Genomic DNA, 20,829 nt, shown 5'->3' on the forward strand with positions numbered 1-20,829 from the left:
TCACATCTGCATTAAATATACTATTATTTTTTTGTAATACTTAAAACCAAGCCAGCAGCTTCAGGCATTTATCCACCAGCAGCAGAAAGTTGTGAACGTGACTCTCTGAGTGCTCCAGCTGTCTCACTCCGTCCAGCTTTTATTTACTTTAGAGAAATCCAAAGTTCTGATCGGACAGCAAAGCGTCTCATTGAACCCATCTGGTTTTACTCAACACGTGTTGATAGATTGACGAGATTCAGTGACTAACATCACATGTAGAAACATCTGGTCAGCAGGACAACCATATCTGAAGCTCTCCACCAATCATTAACAAATACTCCCATTGACCTGGAGATTCTTTTTATCATGTTTGGAATTTGATGTATGTCTATGGTCATAAAAACAAGTTAACTATTAACTTTATCCACTCTCATGTTTCCAAACAATATTTCCATAAATGGCTCCTCTAGAAAAATAAAATATATCTTACTAGAAACCTGTTTGAAATCTGTTTCTGCTAAGCACAAGCAGCACCAATGTAAAGTGATTTAATTCCCAGGTTCAGCTGCTGGCGGGAGTTCAGACCTCAGAGGGAGTGATTCAGTCTTGGCAGGGCGTAGCAGCCACACATCACGTACTCCATCTGAGAGCTGAACATATTTTCAGAGTGACCCCATGAATTACAGAGCTGTCAGAGCATGCTAATAAAACTCCTGCAGGAAATGATGCGTGCTGCTGAGTTGTATTTTCAACATAACTGCTTTTCCTGCACATTTATTTTTTGTAAATATTTTGTTTCTGTGTTTTTTCCAGACATCAGCAGGATACATTCCTGTTTTACACTGCAAAAACAAAATCTTACAGCGTAATTTTGTCTAGTTTGTACTGAATATATCTTAGTTCATTTGAAATAAAACAAAACTAACTTACAAGTAACTTTTCTGCAAGATATAAGTGAATAATTGCTTAAAGTTGATATAAAAGTACAGGATATTTAACTTAAAGCATTTTTTCCATGTTCCTTTTTCATCAATATTAAGGAATTATTCATTAAAAACAAGCTCCTACATCCTGATAAAAAGCCACTTCTATGTTAGTTTGTCTTATTTCAAGTGTCCTAAAATATTTGAACTAAAAAGTAGAATGGTAATATTTTGTGTTTTTGCAGTGTACTTACAGAGATACATTTTTTTTACATAAACATAGACATAGAGTCTTACTTTACTGATTATTGTCCTTTTAAAATCAGATTTTGTGATTTATTGGACAAAACGCCTTAAACTCTACTCAGTTTAAGAGGCACACTGTTACTTCAATTGTTAGATATGGAATAATTAAATCTGTAACTTAAAGTAAAATAAATAAAAATAAAACAAATTATAGCTTCTACAATGAGAAGATTTGAGGTGTTTTAGTATCTTACTTCCATGCTTAGGCCTGACACGATAGCAATGATGGATGATAAATTGTCCCGGAAATTATTGTGATAAACAATAATATTGAGACATTTTAACTCGAAAATGTCTACAGTTCTTTTCAATCAATATTAAGAAATTATGTACTTAAAGTAACCTCATATTTCTTGCTGAAATGTTGCTTTCAAGTTAGTTTTGTCTTATTTCAGGTTTACTAAGTTATTTGCAGTAGAAACTAAACCAAAAATACTTGGTAAGATTTTAATCTGCTCAGTTTTTCCATCTGACTACCAGATTTCCTCAGCCCAACAATAACTGAAAACAAAAATAAGCATGTATTCTTAGAGTTTTTGTAGCTTTAATAAATGACAGAGTATTCCTCTCAGAGGCGGTGGTTGTAGCTGTTCTGCAGTGCGGGTTTCCTCTGGACGCTGCGGCAGTGACCTGCAGTTGAAATCCCAGGACGTTTGACCTCTCTGATCTCATATCCGTTCACCCGACATCGCAGCGAGGTTATATTTGGTAACGATCCCCTTTAACTGTCGCTGTTTTCCCTGACAGATGACTCACCCTCTGATAAACAAAGCTGTAAACACTCCTAAACTCACTGCTGGGGCAAACAGCTCTGACTAGCGCAATGAGTCTGTGGTTAAACCTAAAAGTAGGAAGAAATGTTACATTACTGCCATATATAAACTTATTTTGGACTTAATGGTTCGGAGGTCGAACTTTACATTGATCACTGTAAAAACACAAAATCCAACCAAGCATTTTTGGTTCAGTTTGTAGGTCAAATATCTTAGTGCATTTGAAATAAGAAAAAAACTAACTTACAGGTAACTTTTTAGCAAGAAATATTAGCTTGTTTTATGTAAATAATTATTTAAAATGGGCCAAAAAGAATAGAATATTGCAAAAACATAAAATCTTACCGAGTATTTTTGGTCTAGTTTCTAAACAGAATATCTTGCTACAGTTAGAATAAGACAAAAATAAGTTATAGGTAACTTTTCAGAAAAACACAGGACATAGGTTTTATGTAAATACTTATTTAATATTGATGAAAAAGTTTCATTGGTAGATCAATGGAAAAATGAATTGTTACAAGTGAAATAATTTCCCAGTGGAACTAGTACTTTTTCACCAATATTTATTAATTATTTACTTATATCTTGCTGAAAAACATACTAACTTGTTAGTTTTGTTTATTTGAAATGTGACAAAAAAAATTGCACTAGAAACTAGACCAAAAATATTTGGTAAGATTTTTTGCAGTGACATAGATGTTTAGTAGCGCCAATATTGTCTTATTTTACTTTTTTTTTGGTACACTAAACATTTAATTAATAAATAAACATATAGTGATATTTTGTGTTACTGAGTATTTTCTGGTCCAAATATCTTTATTTCTCCTTTAAAAATGATGTGAGCTCATGATACTTCTCTCCTTTTCTAGTCAAAGTAAAGGATCTTACCGACCAGATAATCATCTTTTGTCACAATGTCAGCGCTCACCTTCAACCAAAACTAAAATCCTGAAAGTCCTGATGTACAAAACTGTAAGTAATAAAATTTTCTGCCACAAAACTCATATTAGACGCAGCATTTATGCTAAATGGCTGATAATTATGGAATAGTGAATAAAAACTATTCTAGAACTTGATATTTCTTTACACATTTTGTAGCGTTTTCTGTGGCCTTGCAGAGTTTAATGCTCTTTGGAAAAGTTTTGGGAATCCCTGAGTTAGACGTTCACAGCTTCACCTCTGGTTTAGACACACTTCTATTAAAACTACTTTAGTGTAACTAGCTGCTAATTTATGTTAAAATGTTAAACGTGTAAATTTTAAGCTAACAAAGCTCTGTGTCAGTAATGTGATCTGGAGCAAAACTGCCACAATGTAAACATATTTTGTGGACTAGAATGACAACACTTGTCACATAAATTCTAAAAAACTAATTTTATGTAAAGCAACATTTATTTCTGTGGCCTGTGAATTAAAATCTCAGTTTAAATAAATAAAACCCTGGATGAGATGTTCCATTGTGTTCCTTTATTACCATGTTCACAACGATAACTTAACCAGGAAGCAAAAAAAATATAGCCGACAAAGTACTAAAAATATGAGCTAAAAATAACCCCCGTCACAAACAACATAGATCACCCCCCACCCCGGCCCTCCTCTTCCTCCTGCTCCTCCTCTTCCTCCCACTGGCGTCCGGTGGGTTTATGTGGCGTATCGTTTTGTCCACTGTTTGGCTGTTCGGTCATGTTCGGCTCTGTTGGTCGTGTACTGCGTGGCGATGCTTCCCACCAGTGGATCAGCTGAAAGGAAAAAAAATTAAATAAAGTTTTAATTTGACTAAACATGAATGAGAGCTCAGGAAAAACGGAACCTGTAACTTGCAGGATTCAGCTTGTTTTTGTGGTCAGTGAATTTGATCAGCGTGCATTTTAATAAGATTATTAACTGAGGAGTAAGCCTGTTGCAATAAGCAGTAAATCAAATAATTGCATGATAAATTAAAACAAGCATAATAGTTTACATTTGCATGATTGATTGTTTTTCTCTCTTTCTACCAAAAACTGGAGGATAAAGGTATTCAGTGTGGTGCTTTGGTCTCATCTAGACATTTTTCTGGAGGCAGAAACTTCAGTATTCATTTTATTTGTCATTTCCATTTTGTTTATTTTGGATTTTTAAAATGTCTTTCAGTACCAGAGTTAAACTTTTGATAGAAATGAAAGTTTGTTCATTGTTGAGAAAGTGAACTTGCATTATTATGGCATTATCTTTGGTCTCAAAACCACATTATCATTTATCACAATAACTCCTGGGAAAATTTAGCGTTCAGCCTAAGTTGTTACTGTGACGGGTCAACTGAGACGCAGGAAACGTTGAACCAAAGCAGCTGTGAGCTTAGCAGTAAAAATTAGTTTATGCTAATTTAACAGCTTTTACCCAAGACAAAGTACAAATCAAAAAACAATTAATTAATCAAATGCTAAATCAAAATAAGATGTATAATTTCTATTCTGATGCTTAATATTTGTTTAGAAATACCTCACAATTCATATGACTTATAGTTTCAGTGGTGTGTGTTTTTTGTTCTTTTGGTGTTTTATTTTTTAGTTGGGTTCGGTGGGTGTAGCAGCAGGGTGGCGTTACCTGGGTTGCAGTCTGTGAGCAGGGAGCAGATGGACAGCAGCACCTTGGAGATGGTGAGGGCGGGGCTCCAGTTGTCCTTCAGGATGTCCAGACAGATCACTCCCTGACTGTTGATGTTGCAGTGATAGATCCTCGTGCGAAACGTTACCTGCAGACAAAAAAGAAAAATAAATGCTGCTGTAAAGAAAATATTTAGAAAAATCCCTTATTATGCTTCCTTGAACAGGTCAGGATATTTTATGGCCTGTACAAAACATGTTCGTTACACTTGTTGGCAGGAAATCATTTGTCAGTAATGAGGGCATATGAGAGTAAAACTACATGACCAAAAGTCCTGGAGTTTCACTTGGGTTGCTAGGTAACGGGCTGGGCCTCACTGGGGTTGCTAGGTAACGGGGCAGAGCCTGCTGATTTGTGACGTTACATCCTGAAGGTTTTTGAAACGGCTCAATTTCCAGACATCCAAAAATTATTAACTTTATTTCCAACAAACAGCTGGGTTATGAGCTTTGGCTGTTTTTGGAAGCAGCTGAGACCCAAATGGAAATAGAAAAATAAACATGTAAAATATGAATTTTCCATAATAACGCACCAGTTTGTTAAGGCAACATATCTGCATTAGAAATAATACAAAGTTAAATAAATAAAATTGTGTACATCCCATTTTATTTTAGCAATATTGTACAAAAATGTATTTTTTGCACTTAAAGGCTATCGGTGATTCAACAAAAGGCAGAAATCACCTAAAATTAAAGATTTCCCAGATAAATATAAAAACGGATCTGTAGAGGGTACTAACACTATTGTAATGTAAATGTAATTCATAATTGTATTCAGGCTGCATCAGTTGGCATAAAAACTGATAGATCCTCATGCGAAACGTTACCTGCAGACACAACATTCAATAAGATGGAGGACATAATTCACATGTTTCCATCATCCAATCTAAAACTGACATTTTTTATGTCTGTAAATTATATTTGAAATTCACTCAGAGTAGATAAACACCTGAGGCTGGAAGACCTTCACTCCGCTCTGGAAGGCCCTCTTGTGGCTACAGAGAGGTACTTCACATACAGTCATTCTCCTAAAATAATAAATGAGGTTTTTACTCATCAGGACTGAACTCCACCATAAACACAGGTGATTCATCCACAGTAAATTTGCTGTTGCAACAAGTGCAAATATGAATTAACTTGAATCACACTTATTGATCTCACTTTAACTCATTTATTTATAGCTATATGTCTATTATATATATATATATATCTGTTTATATTTATTCATTTATGAGGCTTCTTACATCCATATTTTGTACCATAAACATGCAAATATGAGCTGGTATGACAATAAAAGTCCTTGAAATCCTTGATATAGAAAATACTAACAGGTTTTGTATTACAAATAAAATATACTATTATTAACTAAGAACAGTAATTTACTGGATGATGCTACTAACGAACCAGTTTCATAAGTTTATGTTTCTACCCGCTCCTTTGAACGTGTAAATAAACTTTACTGTTCTTCTTTTGCTTATACAACATTTCTTTTTATTACGCTACGTTCAATAAAACAAAACTTCTAAATATTTCATTCATACATTACAAATTATAAATGTTAAATAAATCAGCGTCAGTTTCATTTAGTAAAAGGCAACAACTATATATTTCTTATTTAAATCATTCCTTTATTACACTAATACAAATTTCTGTTGCCATAGCAACATTAACGTGCCAAAAACTGTTTCTTAAAGCATAAGAATCGATACTTCAATCACCATAAGCACACAAAAACAGATCATCTGCCCAAAAAGTAATATATATTTAGGAAAAACCATACCAAACAACTTGTTTCTATGAAGCTCAAACACTTTACTTTGTAAAGATTAAATGTTTTTTTCCCCCCATTTGGGAATTTAAGATAAATGTTTATTTCAGGTTGAGCAAACCATTAGTTAAAGAAGAGTTTCCAGGTCTGTTAAAAATCGTTTAGTTTAATTTCAAACAGTAAAGAACATATTTCCCCCTAATTTCCAACAATTCTTGTGTTTTGTTTACAAAAAGTGCAGTTTAGTTTTGTGATTTTTTATTAAAATACACTGAAACAAAACAAAAGCTGCCTCTTTTGTCAGCTTTTGACAAAAGCTGACAAAAAATAAAACTACTTTATTCAAAAGTAGTTTTTAAACCTAAAAATTGAATTTTTCAAAAACAAAAATCAAACCATTTTCAGGTTTGCTGTTTGGAGTCGAATAAAAACTCAAACTTCAAACAAAGATCAGATTACTGCTGTCAGATTCTTCCTGATACATATTTTTATTTAAATCCTTCAGGGTTTAAATAAAAGAGAAAAGCAGATGTCACTTAACTCTGTTATCTATTAAATGGGAAGTATTTAATAGATAACAGATCAAAGTGGTTTATTTACACTGTTTATTTACACTTTGAAGCGTAAATAAACCATGATTAGCATTTGAATTGTTTTTAAACACAAAGCTGCAGGAAGTGAGTCTCTTGTAAATGATAATTTGGCTCCACTGTGACATTCTGTAGTCCAGTTTAGGAAATCTTTATCTTGATTTAAATAAAAACAGAAATATGTTGAACGGATGTGAAGCTGCTTATTGGTGATGCAGAAGCAGAATGAAGTGAGCGCTTTAAGTGCAGAGATAAGCTACGCAGGAAATGTGGTTTAGCTGTGAAAGTAACTGGGTTAAGAGGACACCCACCAGTCTGATGGAAAAAGATTTTAACACTGGGATTAATAAAGACTGTAATCTGGGATTAAAGAGAAGGAACAACAAAAAACAAGATGGAAGAGGACAGTTTCTGACAACTACTGATGGCGGTTTGAGCAAGATGTCAACAACTAGATTACTAACATCACTACAGGTGTTGTTTGTGAGCATAAAGTTTAACAGGTTAGAAAAAAATGTATTTTATTGTAGGGCTGAAATGAACAATCAAGTTAATTGTGATTAAGGGATTATTAAAATAATTAACTTGAGTGCTGTGCTGTTACAGTTTAGGAAATAAAATGTTTATTTTCTTATTGAAAAAATGAACTGAATTATTTATTTGTATGTCTAATATTGCATAAAATAAGCTTAAGTTGTTAAATAAGAAATCTGCAGAATGTGACAATTATTTTTTTTATCAGAATAATATTTTTTTCTGGGTTATTTACGTTTTATTTTTCTCTGAAAGTAAAAGTGACTCGTGGCCAAATATTTTGTGGTTAAGCTGAAAGTTAAAGTTAATAAAATAGAAAAAAATTACCGCTATGTTTTTGGCATTCAGCAAATAAAAATAAGATAAAACAAGAAAAGTTTAGTCTGAATAAAACTATTTTTTGGTTTTATGAAAATTTCTAGTTTCAACCGTAAATAATGTTTCCCAAATTTAGGCTTTTAATCAAACGTTAGATTGCACTTTGTTACAAAACAGTTTGAATATCAAGCACTTTCAAGGACTTTATGCAGAAATCAAGCACTTTCCAAACTTTGGACTTGAATTTCAAGAATTTTCAAGGATTTGAAGTACCTGAAGTACCCAAGGTTTAACAGCCTTGTGGTTGGGCGCTCGGTCAGTCATTCATCCAGCGGCCTGTCGTGTTTTTGAGTTAACATTTTTTTAAAGTTGACAGGAAATTTGAAAATACCACTTGATAATTATGTGTTACTGAAAGACTGGGGGGATTAATACCTGAACACCAACTATAAAGCCTTAAAAAATGCAAACATTTTAAAATGAGTTAAAAATATAAGCAATGCTAAGACACAAGTAAAGTCTGGTGGCCCGCCAGGCTTATAATACACTGCGGGAAACCCTGGGATCTCATAGGAATGTTTTCTACCCCATTTTTAGATGGACAAAAAAGTAAAGTTTTTATTAAACTGAATAGATAATTCAGTTTTTTATCTCCATATTGTCTGACTGTATCTAGGGGTCGTACAGTCGGTGTTCGCTTTCTCGTGCGTCACGTTTTGGCTCAAAGCTTTATCAGTTTAGACCCATTTTCTCCACCTCAGTGTTTGACAAACTTTTATCAGGAGTCATGAAAGGAGCTGCTGCTTAAACTGACTGCCTTAAACTGGTTTTCATGCTTTAAATGTAGAAGTTAAGGAGGTTTAAATGCATTATTAAAAAGCTGCTGTGTCTGCTGACATTGCACCAAAGCAAAATACATTACTTATATGGGAAAACTAGAGGACGTTAATGGTTTAATGTAATCTATGCATAAAAATGTCAGACGTGTAACTGAAGTGATAAATGTTTTTTAAATAAAAAAAAACCTGCAGGAATCTAAACAGATGAAAACGGCCCTGATGCTAAGGACCAGATTTTGATATGAAACTCTTTCTTTCTGTTTGTAAGACGTTGTCTGATGATCAGATAGTGGAAACACATCCTCAGATTAGCAAAACACCACACGCAAACTGAAAGTAGCTAATTGGACGACATAAAATTCAGGGCAACCGCAATGCATAGAAAACAAGCCTGTTTATACGCAAGTGTTGGTTGTTATTAATGTATGCAGAGTTTATGCTCCCAATTCTTAATGATATTCATACGTTTGATGGGTTTGTCAGCAGGTTTTGTAGCTGCAGAGCTCAGGCGCGGTTAAAGATCAGAAAGTCATGAAGTGACTTTAAGATGAGACATTAAAAAGCTCTGTAGAGTTGGGATGTCTTTATTTTTTTATGCAGTTTTTGCCATCCTTAAATATGTTCTCATATAGTCTTGAAATTGTGTGTATTTAGGAAATTTTTAAAGTGATTAACAATGTATCAGCTTTACCAAAACGTGTTGGAGTTCTACCTGAGTTGCTAGGTAACGGGGCTGGGCTCTGCTGGGGTTGCTAGGTAACGGCGCAGTGCTTGAATATGACTTAACAATCAGGAGGCTCATTTTTCCCTGACGCCTAAAAACATGAACTTACTGCCAAAAAACGGCTGGGTGTTTTTTTAATTTTCTTTTTTAAGCACTTGAGTTTTAGTTAGAAGAAGTTGAGAAAGATGCAAAATGTGAACTTTGCATCAATAGGTTCTGTTTAAATTGTTTAGATTAACCTGTAGACACTATAACAAACTGGTTAATGCAAGGATTTAGTCATGTAATGAAAACAGAACAGACTATAACAATAGGCATCGAATTTCTTAAAATTCCAGCATTTAAATCTATAACGTTTTAAGATTTAAAAATAGGACCCATAAGAACTACAAATAAAACAGTTGAAGAGTTAACTTGCTAGTTTTTTGTAAACACGTTGACAAAACTATATTTAAAAGCTGAAGTTGGCAAAACTATATTTAAAAGCTGAAGTAAATATTTTCTGAATGTGATTTTAAGCACCGTTACTGTAAAAAGTAAAATTCATAACAGTCCCTGACAGTTTTAGCGACATGCTAAAATCCTTCTTTCCACGAAATGAATTGACATATATGCTGCTAAATGTAATTTAGAAACTACTATTGAGAATTTGGTTATTTTGAGGCCATGCAGACTGAACAGGGGAAAGTAACACAGCTACAAAACAGGAATGGCAACAGAAAGTGAGTCATGCAGGAAGTGCACTTTTCAAACAAACAAACCACACAGTTTCACCTTATCTGAGAACCGTCTGCAACAAATCTGCACAGGAGTGTTTAAAGATGCAATTTTGTCGACACTGTACCTATTTTTGGATACCTTGTATCAAACTTTTCTTGCTTTTGAGTTAATTTGTTTTTTAAAATGCCTTAAATAATCAGCTTATTACAGAGGATTTCACTCTGGAGTTGTTTTATTTGAAAGGTTTTTAATCAGTTTTCATGCACTGCAGCCTCTAACTGTCGTTCTGTCAGCGGCGGACGATTAGCTGCTGTTTATACCTTTGGGGGTTTGAATGGGTAGTCAGGTGTGAAGGCGATGTCCAGGAAGAAGACTCCTCCCTCGTACACGGAGCCCGGTGGTCCCAGGATGGTCGACCTCCACTCGTAGATGTTGTCTCCTTTTGGACCAGCACTGCAGTAACAGAGACGATCAGAACCATTATTCAGATAATCTTCAAATTGCACTTTGGTTTCCATCTCTTAACTCTGGTATTTATCAACTAGATTGATAAATGAACATGATCATTCTGTTTAAATTAGGGTTGCAACTAACTATTATCTTCATAAATCGATTATTCTGATGATTAGTCGGATAAAAACTGACACATTCTGTAGATTTTTCATCTAAGCCTTTTTTATACAATTAAAATACATTATAAACAAATAATTAAATTCCCTTTTTAAATAAGAAACACATTATGTTGCCTTTAGTGCACGCTTGATTATTTCTAGCAAAGATCGCATCTGAAGTTAAAGTAATATTTAACATCAACATGTGTATAACATTATTTACAAAATGTTTTCATCTTTAATGCTAAATGTGTATATTTTTGTAAAGTTTTGGTGTAATTACTGCTTTGAGTATGTTCTTCTTTTAGCAAATGGCCATTTTTTAAATCTTTGCACTCCAGTTAACAATTAAACATTTACTAAATTAGTTGGCAATTATTTAAATAATCCATTAATCGTGATTAATCATTTCAGCCCTAGTTTAAATTAGTAGAAAAAATTACACCTGCAGAAACAAAGAAATATGCAATGGAGTAGGATTATTTTATAGATTTTTTTAGGCAATATATATAAAATGTTGATTGATGATTGGACAAATCCATTCATTTTGACATGGAAGAACTGACTTATTGATATTTGGTTTAAATGTAATCTATTAAATGTTAAACTGGTTTGCCATACAAAGTGACCCATCTAAGTGTGTAACATTTTAAAACTGTTAACTAGTGAAACCAGTAACTAACTCACACCTGGTTCAGGCATGTGTGTGTCAGCAGAAATGACGCTTTTGTGTTAATAAAGTATTTTCACTTGATTTGATTAATAAAAAGATAAGATATTGATTATTTTAGTAATCGATTATCTATTAGTTTTTCTAAATTGGATTTTAAAAAAATTTCATTTTCTTTCAACCATTTAAACTTATTTTAGACATTACAAATATGCACAAAAAAATTGAATAATAAAACAGATTTCTTTTAATCTATGCTTGATCATCTGCAGCAAAAGATGCTTCTAACATCAACATGTGAAAAGCTAAGCCCTTTCTGCTCGACGTATCAATACAGTGTTGATTAATTTGGATTAAACCGATTAGTAATTGGATGGAAAAGATTGTTATGGGAGATTTATTTGTGCAGAATTTGAACCAAGTGAAGCTAAAAATGCCACTTGATGAATTCTGGGTAGAAAATATTTACAGACAAAGAAAATGTTTCATCTTAAATACAAAAAGTTTAAATGTTTTATACAGTTTTGGCTTAATTACCGCTTTAAGGGTGTTGTTCTTTATAAATTAGTTGACGATTATTTCAATAATCAATTCATAATGATTAATCTGATAAATCGTTTCAGCGCTAATACAGAATTTATAGAAAATGTGACCATAAATGACTAATTTGATCTGGCACCGTTTAGAAAATAAGGTGCATAATTTAGAAAAAATGTAACAAGGAGACAAAATTCTAAAAATATGTGAATCTAACATTCAAAAGCTGTTGAAACCAATAAATTCATAATAATGTCGTATTTTTAATGCTACATGAAGAACTACAAATGTCACCTTCATTTAATATCTCCCTGATCAGTAATTAAAGATAAGGAATAATTGACTTTTTCCATTTTATGTGGCCTTTAAATAAAAAGGAATATGGATGTTCGTATCCCCACTGAGCTTTATTCGTGGATGCTGAAGTTCAAAGTAAGTCCTGTGTTCTGGGTTTAGTGATCCTTAATAATCTGTATTGATCTTTTCCTCTTCAAAGCAGCTGAACATGTAGTTCTGATCGCAGCGATGGGGAGAGAGGGAGGGATCTTTACAATCAGACATATTGATTTCCTCGTTTTTGATCATGTTGACATCGACCTCTGGCTGTTTTCTAATTAACAATGTCTGGAAATTTCAACACGCAACTCTTTCAAATACACAGCTGAAGCCAGAGGTCAAGTACAGTTATCTTATTTGGATTAAGATTATTCATTATACTGCATGCAAAAACCGACAGATCGCTTTAGGTGGAGATAATGCCAAATTGCTTATATTTAATATGATTTTATCCATCATTACAACATTTTTTCACACTAATAATGAATTGATTTGATGTTCGTCTTCTCAGATGCACCAAATAAAGAACAAAAAAAGAAGATACTTTGAGAAACGTTTAATCATACACAAATTAAGTTGAAAGAAAACAATTACAATTTTAAAATTGATGGATTCAACAATAATTTATCTATTTGCAGTATTTTCTCCCTCAAATACAGACAGTTTAATTTAAATTGTTTAGTTGAAAATCTATTGGTAGAAATAAATGTAACTTGAAATTGGTGCAAGATGGATAAATGTAAACATGAAAATGTCAAACTTTTACAACCAAAACTTTACAATTAATTAAACCTTCAATGATTTCATTATATTTATAATGATTACTTTATATTTTAAATTTTCTTGCAGTTCAATCACATTTCTAACAAAGTTTAGGAATTTAAGTAGATGGATGTGTGAGGATGAGTTACAAATAATTCAGACTCATTTGGTATGTATTAGTAAACAACTGAAAACAAAAAGAAGAAGAACCGTACCTGCAGTTTGGTGGAGGGTCCAGTGTAATGTCAGCCAGCTCTTTCTGAATCCTGCACACAGAAGAAATAAAAATAACTTCAGACACCCTGCAGATTTACTATGAAGCAGTGACACAAACGTTGCTCTGCAAACTTTGCTTTTTTTGTTGCACTGATTCAGTTACTACAAAGAAACAAACAAACTTACTATCACTGTGTTTTTGCACTGAATTATCAACCATCTTTGTTTGGTTACATCCTCAGCACAGATTGCCTTGTGAAATCAGTAGCTGCTTTATAAATATGAGGAAGAAATCACTGTCCTCTGGTGTCAGGAATTGCTGCCTCCGGTGAAAAGTGTCGAGCCACTATTCGTTTGCATCAAAATGGCTTCACATGCAGGAAGCTGCTGCTAAAAACGCCGCAGCGGAAAGAAGACGTTCTGGTTCATCAACAACTTCAAGAGGAAAAGTTCAGCAAGATGAAGACTTAACGATGTTCAAAAGAAACCTGCAGAATCCTGATCATAAATTAAAATGAGTTCCAGTCGATTAACTAATAACGTCCGCTGAGACCTTTTTCTTAATGTTGTAGTTTGGCCGCCACCCAGCAGAGCGCGCTGCTGGTCATCTGTAACCGGAGCCATTCGTAGAGAAACAAAGATGGCGGCACAGCCACGACGGTAAAGAACGGTCCAAAAAGAGTTCTGTGTGGGATTCAACATGCACTTTATGCGGTTCTGTTTTGAAATAAAACACTCAAGACTCCTTAAGTTTCACTTTAATAGCGCTTCATTCAGCCGAACTTCGTGGCGGAGCAACTTCAACGTCTCATACAAAACCTACAGACATGCTAGAAGGCAAGGATAATGTCCGAAAACCGGAGGGAATAGAAGAAGAAAAAATAACATCCGCCATTAAGGACGGCTGATTTTGATGGCGGTAAGTTTTAACTTTCCTTCAAGAGCAACTACAAATGGTAATGCTATATTGTCACCTTACTAAAATGACAGAAGTACTTTTGCCAAATGTGGGGGTTTTTTGTGCCAAAATCACTTTTGGGAAAAAAAAAAATATATATATATATATATTTTTTTTTTTTTTTGCGGTCTTCCTTCTGAACATCTGGAATCCTGATTCAATCCATACGCGCCGTTGCTTTTCCACAGAGAAATCTGATTTCCTCCCAGTTCTGCTCTTCCAACACCACCAAGAATAAAGCCAGGAATCAGATATGGATCCAGAAACAACCTGGTGATAATTTCTCATGAATCTAAAACTTAAAATAAGCTGTCATGACAAAAGGATCAACTCCAGGACGACAAGAACAGAAGTTGTTATCCAGATTGTTGGAAGAAAAAGTAAAGAGTAAGGCCAAGGCTTTGTGAACAGAACGCAGATGCATTTGGACCAGAGCGGAGACACGCCTGCAGTGCTGCTGGAGGACGGCTGCGAGTCGTCGGTGCCAATGTTGGAGCCTGTCTAAGGACTACCATATACTTCATGGTAGAAAAAAAAACTAAACAGTGAAGCCACAAAATACAACTGTGTTAAGCATACACTGAACACTTCAATAATCAGAAGCAAAACAGTAAAAAGCTCTTTGTGCAAAAAGAGACAAAAACCATAAGTGATCGGTCTTACGTTTTCTATCCGAAAAGGAAGCTTCTGCGTTTCCTTTAAAAACACCACAGATCTCACATTGCAAAAACACAAAATATTACCAAGTATTTTTGTCTAGTTTCTTGGAAATATTTTAGTACACTTAAAATAAGACAAACTTAGCTCATGAGTAACTTTTCAGTAATATATAGGAGCTTCTTTAGAGTCAATAATTCCTTAAATGAATAAAAGTACTGGTTCTACTGGTAGATTATTTCACTTAATACATGGGAAAAATGTCTTGTTATAAGTGAAATAATCTGCCAATGAAACAAGTACTTTTTCACCAATTTTAATTATTTACTTAAAGCAACTTCTATCTTGCTGGAAAGTTACTTGCAAGTCGGTACACTTAAAATAAGACAAAACTAAGATTTTCACTAGAAACTAAATAAGAAATACTTGCTAAGATGTTGTGTTTTTGCAGTGTATGACTGACATACCTCTACTGAAGCCACTGTTTATGCAAAAATTAATTTGTCTATCATATTTTCCAAATGTATGACAACTGTAGGGTGGAAGCGCAATAAAACTCTCACTCTTTTCTAATTTACTCAGGATAAATCAGATTTTACAACTTCTGTGCCGTCTGCAACATTAACGTCTCAGATTTATACCCAACATGATTGGGTTGGATTAGAAATATCCTTCAGAATGAGCGACTTTACGACACTGTTGTGCCATTTGAACCTTTTGGCGCTGGTGGAAAGCAGCTTGGAGGTCTTGCTCATGCTGACTTTGCTCTCCCGTTTCTTCTTTCCCTGCAGGTCCCGATGTCTGCTTTGGCTGGAGGAAGGCGGCGATGAGGAAGAGCTGGTGCTGGCTCGGGAATCCTCATCCGACATTCCGGTTTGGATTGGAGAAGAGGCGCAACCTGAGAATAAAAAAAAAAGGCAGGAAGTAAGCCAGGGTAAACGTTTCACCACATGTGGGAAATTTGTTGTTGTTCATTTGTACCAGAGAATCTTAATCTTTCCATTAATATATGTGCTTCCATCACTTTTAACATGTGAGATGAAAGTTCATAACACCTGGAAAATATTAGCCAATAACAGGGTTTGGAGCACTTTTCAAGCCAAGTTTTCAAACTTTTCCAGGGCCACACTTTGGAGATAAGAACAATACAAATGTACTTAAAAACAATACAAATGTACTTAAAAACACACTTTCAATTCATGATTATATAATATCATTTATTACTGTTATCAATCATGTATTTTGATAGTATTACAAAGGGAGAAAGCGAAATGAAATATAGCTAAATTGTATGTTTTTAATGTCTCACACATACCCTAGCACAGGTGTCAAACTCCAGTCCTCAAGGGCCGCTGTCCTGCAGTTCTTAGATGTGCCAGAGGTACGAAACACTGGAATGAAATGACTTAATTACCTCCTCCTTGTGTAGATCAGTTCTCCAGAGCCTTGTTAATGACCTAATTATTCTCTTCAGGTGTGGTGCAGCAGAGGCACATCTAAATATTGCAGGACAGCGGCCCTCAAGAACTGGAGTTTGACTCCTCTGCCCAGAGGTTCGAGAACAAAACACTAATTTAACAAACTAAATCCCTCAATTTCAATAAAGTTGTTGAATATATAAAATCGATAAACCTTTTATTTCAGTTGCACAGATCAACAAGTCATTGAGCCATTAGGAATAATAAGTATTCATTACATTGAAACAATCCAAACACATCTTAAAGTAAATTACCTTCCTGCTCAAACACAAGGAAAGTTACAAAAACAGAATGCATTTAATGAATATAAATAATTTTGGATATTCTAACCGATACAAAATAATAAAAGCTTAGTCTGATTTAACTTCACAGTGAGAGAAAAAATGTGTATCTGATGAGGTGTATGAAAATATCTGATTCCAACTGTAAACATTTTCCAAAATTTGACTAGATTTGCACTTCATCACAAAACTGTTCAGTTTAAAAATCAAGCACTTTCAATGGCTTTCTACTTTCCAAACCCAATTTCCAAGGATTTCAAGCACCAGTACCAACCCTTCAACAACTGTTGCATGCTAAACAGTTTTTTACCATATAAATATTACACAAACTGATGATACACATTGTGCAGTTGGATCCACTTTGACGTTAAAAACGACAATAATCTGCGTCTGTGAGCTGCACAGTGTTACTGCGCCGACAGTAAACGTCTGAAACACATTAAGGTCTGACAGCCTTCTGTCAATCAAACACCAGATCTGCAGACAGAAAAAAAACTGCTGCTGCTGCTGCAGCTGCATCACCTTCCACCTCAACAGACAGCCAAAGGTAGCTTGCTTTTAAGATTACCTTTTATACTGTAAATAGATATTAATATCAGTCCTGATGCCATTTTTGTCCTAGGTTTCTTATATCTGAATGTTTTGTTTGGATTGAAAGACTCTTGCATTTAATTATTTTCCAAAAAGGTTTTATTCTACTCAATATTTTTAATTATTTGATTAAATGTGACATTTTATCTCTCATTGGACTTAGAGGAGTAGAATAAAAGCTGATAGCCACTGGCTACACTTCAATGTCATAAATTAATGACTTTGACCCGAAATGTGTGGATGGTTTTGGTGGCAAGTGAGAGAAAATATTCAATATGCTATATAAATGTCAATGTCATCAATAGAAAGTAAACTTTGTCTAATTTCCAGAATATTTTAATGTTTTTTCTAACATGCAAATCACTTTTTCCTATTTTTTTCCCTGACAATGCAACATTTTGAGCCACTTAGTGTTGATTTTTATTCTTTTCATAGAAAGTACCCCCAGTTCAGGGTGGAGCTATGGCTGCCAATAACTATTCTTTGTCATGGAAAGTACTCATAGTGTCAGTGTTAAGGTCACCTTTTTCCTGGACAAATATAATGGAAAATTTCATAATATGCTCCCATACAGACACTTGTTAAAGTAATTTCTTCAATGACAATAAAGCTTTTAATGTTACTGTTATCATAAATTATCTTTCTTTTCCATAGAAAGCAATCTTGGGTCAGTGAACGGGAAAAAGAGAAAATATAAATACCTCTTCCTGCTCTTTATTCTGGAAAATACTTTAACCAAATTCCATATATTTTTACCCCCACCTTACTTTACAAAACTCACTGAAAAATTATACAACCTATTCTGTTTTTAAGTGAATATGGATGACGTGTCGATTTCAGCTCCATTAATAAAGTGAATTGATCTAAAGGGGCTACAGGTGTTTGACTGCATTCAACTGAATTTAGTGCAACTAATTGAGGTCAAAGCGATGCGCTGAGAAGTATCCAGAACATTTCATACCCATCTTCAAAACTTCTCGAGCGCAGTGGTTTCTCTCTCTCTCTCGCGAGATTTGTTAACAAAATTAGCCTCTGCGGTTTTTTAAACGTTAGGTAACGTCCTCCGTTACGGTTGACGAAGTAGCCGAAGAGCTAGCTTCAAGATTCATTAAAGTAACCCCCTTAACACAACTGAATCCTCGGCGTCTATCATCGGGATTTAATTGGTGTTAAGTGTAAATAACTGCTGGTTTACCTTCACTTTCTTCATTAGCGGTTATTAATGCTAACACCCCCTTCAAGAAAACAGCTTACTCTACTCAAACTGGTAGCAAAGACTTAAAAAACTGGACTTCTGAGGTGACATATATATAATATAAATACTAACTTTGCCGCAAAGTTCATAGAAATATAAATTAATTCGCAAAATATTTAAAACCAAACAATATTCGTTCCAGGAAATATACGAGACCGGTTCCACTCTCCAGCACGTAGCCGTAGCCCTCCCCCCGTGCGGCAGACTCGTTTTGTTTCATTTCTTGGTTGTTCGCGCAGCTGACCGTGACATCAACCGAAAACAAAAACAACCTGCAGATCGCCCAAAGAAACCAACACGGAATGCCTGGATGTACACGCCGAACACACCGTCGGTGTAGTAAACAAAACTTACCCAGTCTTATTGTGTCTGGACCTCCGCCACAGTCGAGGCTGGCTGCTGCCTGTCGCCCTGTGCGGAACGGAAGTAGCCTCCCGCGGCTGCAGTAGGCAGTGCTGCACCGGTCCTACCGTGGAATCGGTCCAGCCTACTGCGCTGTTACAAGGTTCACATTGAGCACATCTAATTTAATTGAATTAAACCTCCTCGGGGTCGTTAACACGTTGACCTCATGACGCAATGTCAGCATTTTAGAGAGCGAAGACAAGTTATTCAACTAATCTGGGTCATATTAATATGTAAACATTCCAAATTCAAAAATACGTTATTTATCAAAAATGGGCATTAAATGTTGTGACTGGTTCATCCAATTAGCTACCAAGAGTCACTGGAGATGGAGATGCTGTGGGCAGGAAGGATCTGCGGTAGCAGTCAGTCTTGCAGTGAATCTGAAGAGACCTCTGACTGAAGACTTTGACAGTCTTCTATCCTGAATGAGGTTGTATGAAACCTCCTTTTCAACTCCTCTGGGATTTGGGGTCGTAGTTCATTTAAAATTTGAGCTTTTCAGATGCTAATCAGCTGCTCCCTGTAGTAAAAACAATACACTGTTGCCATAGTAATACATCATGACTACTGTAAGACAACAAGAGCAAAAATTCTTCCAATTTTAGATTTATGACATAGTGTTTTTTTCCTTTCACATTTTGCCACTTTTCTACTTCTGCATACTTTTTGCTATTTCAGCCATTCAACTTTTACCATATTCTGCTCGTCCAGGACAGTACATGTTTCTTGGTTTTGACATCTTCTCTGGTTTATGAAATATTCAGCTTTTTGTGATCATCTTGTCCCGTTTTCTCCCAACTTACCTCCGCTCTGAAAAGACGTCATCTTCTACTCATGTACTCAAACTGGCAACATAAATAGTCATAAAATGGTCAAATCCCCAAAATCGTAAATTATTTTAGAGGACTTTGTTATTACACCATATTTTGGTTTTTATTCCAGTTTAAACAAAACTTCTGAAATATAAGAGATTGGTTTGGCCCTCACACCAAAATAACAAGGCCACCTCCTGGTGGTGTAAATTATTCTTTGGAATCATAGGTCTGGACAAAATGGCTGAAAAACATGTCTTGTTGTAAATGTTTCATATCGGTCGATATCAATAATTATTGATGAGTTGTTGGTTTAAATATCTGAAATACTTTTAACTGGTGGTGCGACCTTTCATTTTTTATCCACAGTTTCCACTCCAAGCTGTTGTTTCTTAATTTTAATCAGTTATGAGGCAAAGGGGTAAAACCTTAAACTGCTTCTGCGCCAGTTACTCAGCAGGCCGTTGCTAGGTAACCAAAGAGCGAGAGAGTTAGTAGATTCCACCAACTTTACCTTAGCTGCGGTTCTGAATCAGAGTTCAGTGAATATTCTATATATTGAATATTAGTTGTACTATGTATTGATCACAATATATATTACGGTTAATGATTTATTGTTCAGCACTGTGGAATTACACAGCAGGACATGAGCAGATTATGGAAAATTATTTTAAAGCAGGTAGAAAACATGGTCGTAGTGAACATCCCGAGTCAAACGGCTCCATTTTTTACAGAAAATGTCTCTTTACCAGTATGAAATGGGTTTTATACTGGATTTTGTAACATTCAGAACAATGGGAAGGTCTGAGGATCTGAATGGAGACAGTGGTTTGTAATTTACGCAAATTTGTAGTAATTTCTAAACAACACCAGATTCTAATGACATCAATTCAAACATGTTAACATACATGTGGCCTAATAAACGTTAAAGCTGGAGAAAATTTAATGACCAAACTTAAAAGCCTGAAAAGCCACCAGTTCAAATGTGTAATTTTCACCCTGGTTCACATAAATGTTTGTACATTTCGTCTGGGAACTTTGTAAACAAGAAGAGTTTTACTGAAAATATATAACTAATAGTTTCACTTTTTAAAATATTTCTAAATGTCGCCTTTAATAAAATATGACAGCCTATTTA

General features: G+C 34.7%; 1 protein-coding gene across 2 annotated transcripts; it reads right to left on the reverse strand.

The window, feature by feature from the left end:
- Window positions 1-3,429: 3,429 nt before the first annotated feature.
- On the reverse strand, window positions 3,430-19,016 carry LOC114142289 (ubiquitin-conjugating enzyme E2 E1-like). Of its 2 annotated transcripts, XM_028013498.1 has the most exons (7): window positions 18,826-18,959; window positions 16,182-16,257; window positions 15,581-15,764; window positions 13,251-13,301; window positions 10,440-10,572; window positions 4,568-4,715; window positions 3,430-3,723 (listed from the first exon to the last, which is right to left on the reverse strand). In XM_028013498.1, exons 3-7 carry the CDS (start codon window positions 15,733-15,735, stop codon window positions 3,626-3,628), a joined length of 585 nt encoding a protein of 194 aa, XP_027869299.1. In that variant the 5' UTR covers window positions 15,736-15,764; window positions 16,182-16,257; window positions 18,826-18,959; the 3' UTR covers window positions 3,430-3,625. The 2 variants fall into 2 exon arrangements, with proteins under 2 accessions (XP_027869299.1, XP_027869297.1); XM_028013496.1 differs by lacking the exon at window positions 16,182-16,257 and having other exon boundaries at window positions 18,826-19,016.
- Between the last annotated feature and the right edge of the window lie 1,813 nt (window positions 19,017-20,829).

This window comes from Xiphophorus couchianus, chromosome 3 (assembly GCF_001444195.1).
Source record: "Xiphophorus couchianus chromosome 3, X_couchianus-1.0, whole genome shotgun sequence".
NCBI classification, from domain to species: domain Eukaryota; kingdom Metazoa; phylum Chordata; class Actinopteri; order Cyprinodontiformes; family Poeciliidae; genus Xiphophorus; species Xiphophorus couchianus.

Excerpts from the sequence above, each read along its gene's own strand:
- LOC114142289 (XM_028013496.1), bottom strand. The coding sequence starts at position 15,735 with ATGTCGGATGAGGATTCCCGAGCCAGCACCAGCTCTTCCTCATCGCCG. Across the intron at positions 4,716-10,439 it reads ACCCATTCAAACCCCCAAAG|GTAACGTTTCGCACGAGGAT; the intron begins GTATAAACAGCA and ends TTTTGTCTGCAG. Across the intron at positions 3,724-4,567 it reads GCTCACAGACTGCAACCCAG|CTGATCCACTGGTGGGAAGC; the intron begins GTAACGCCACCC and ends TTTTCCTTTCAG.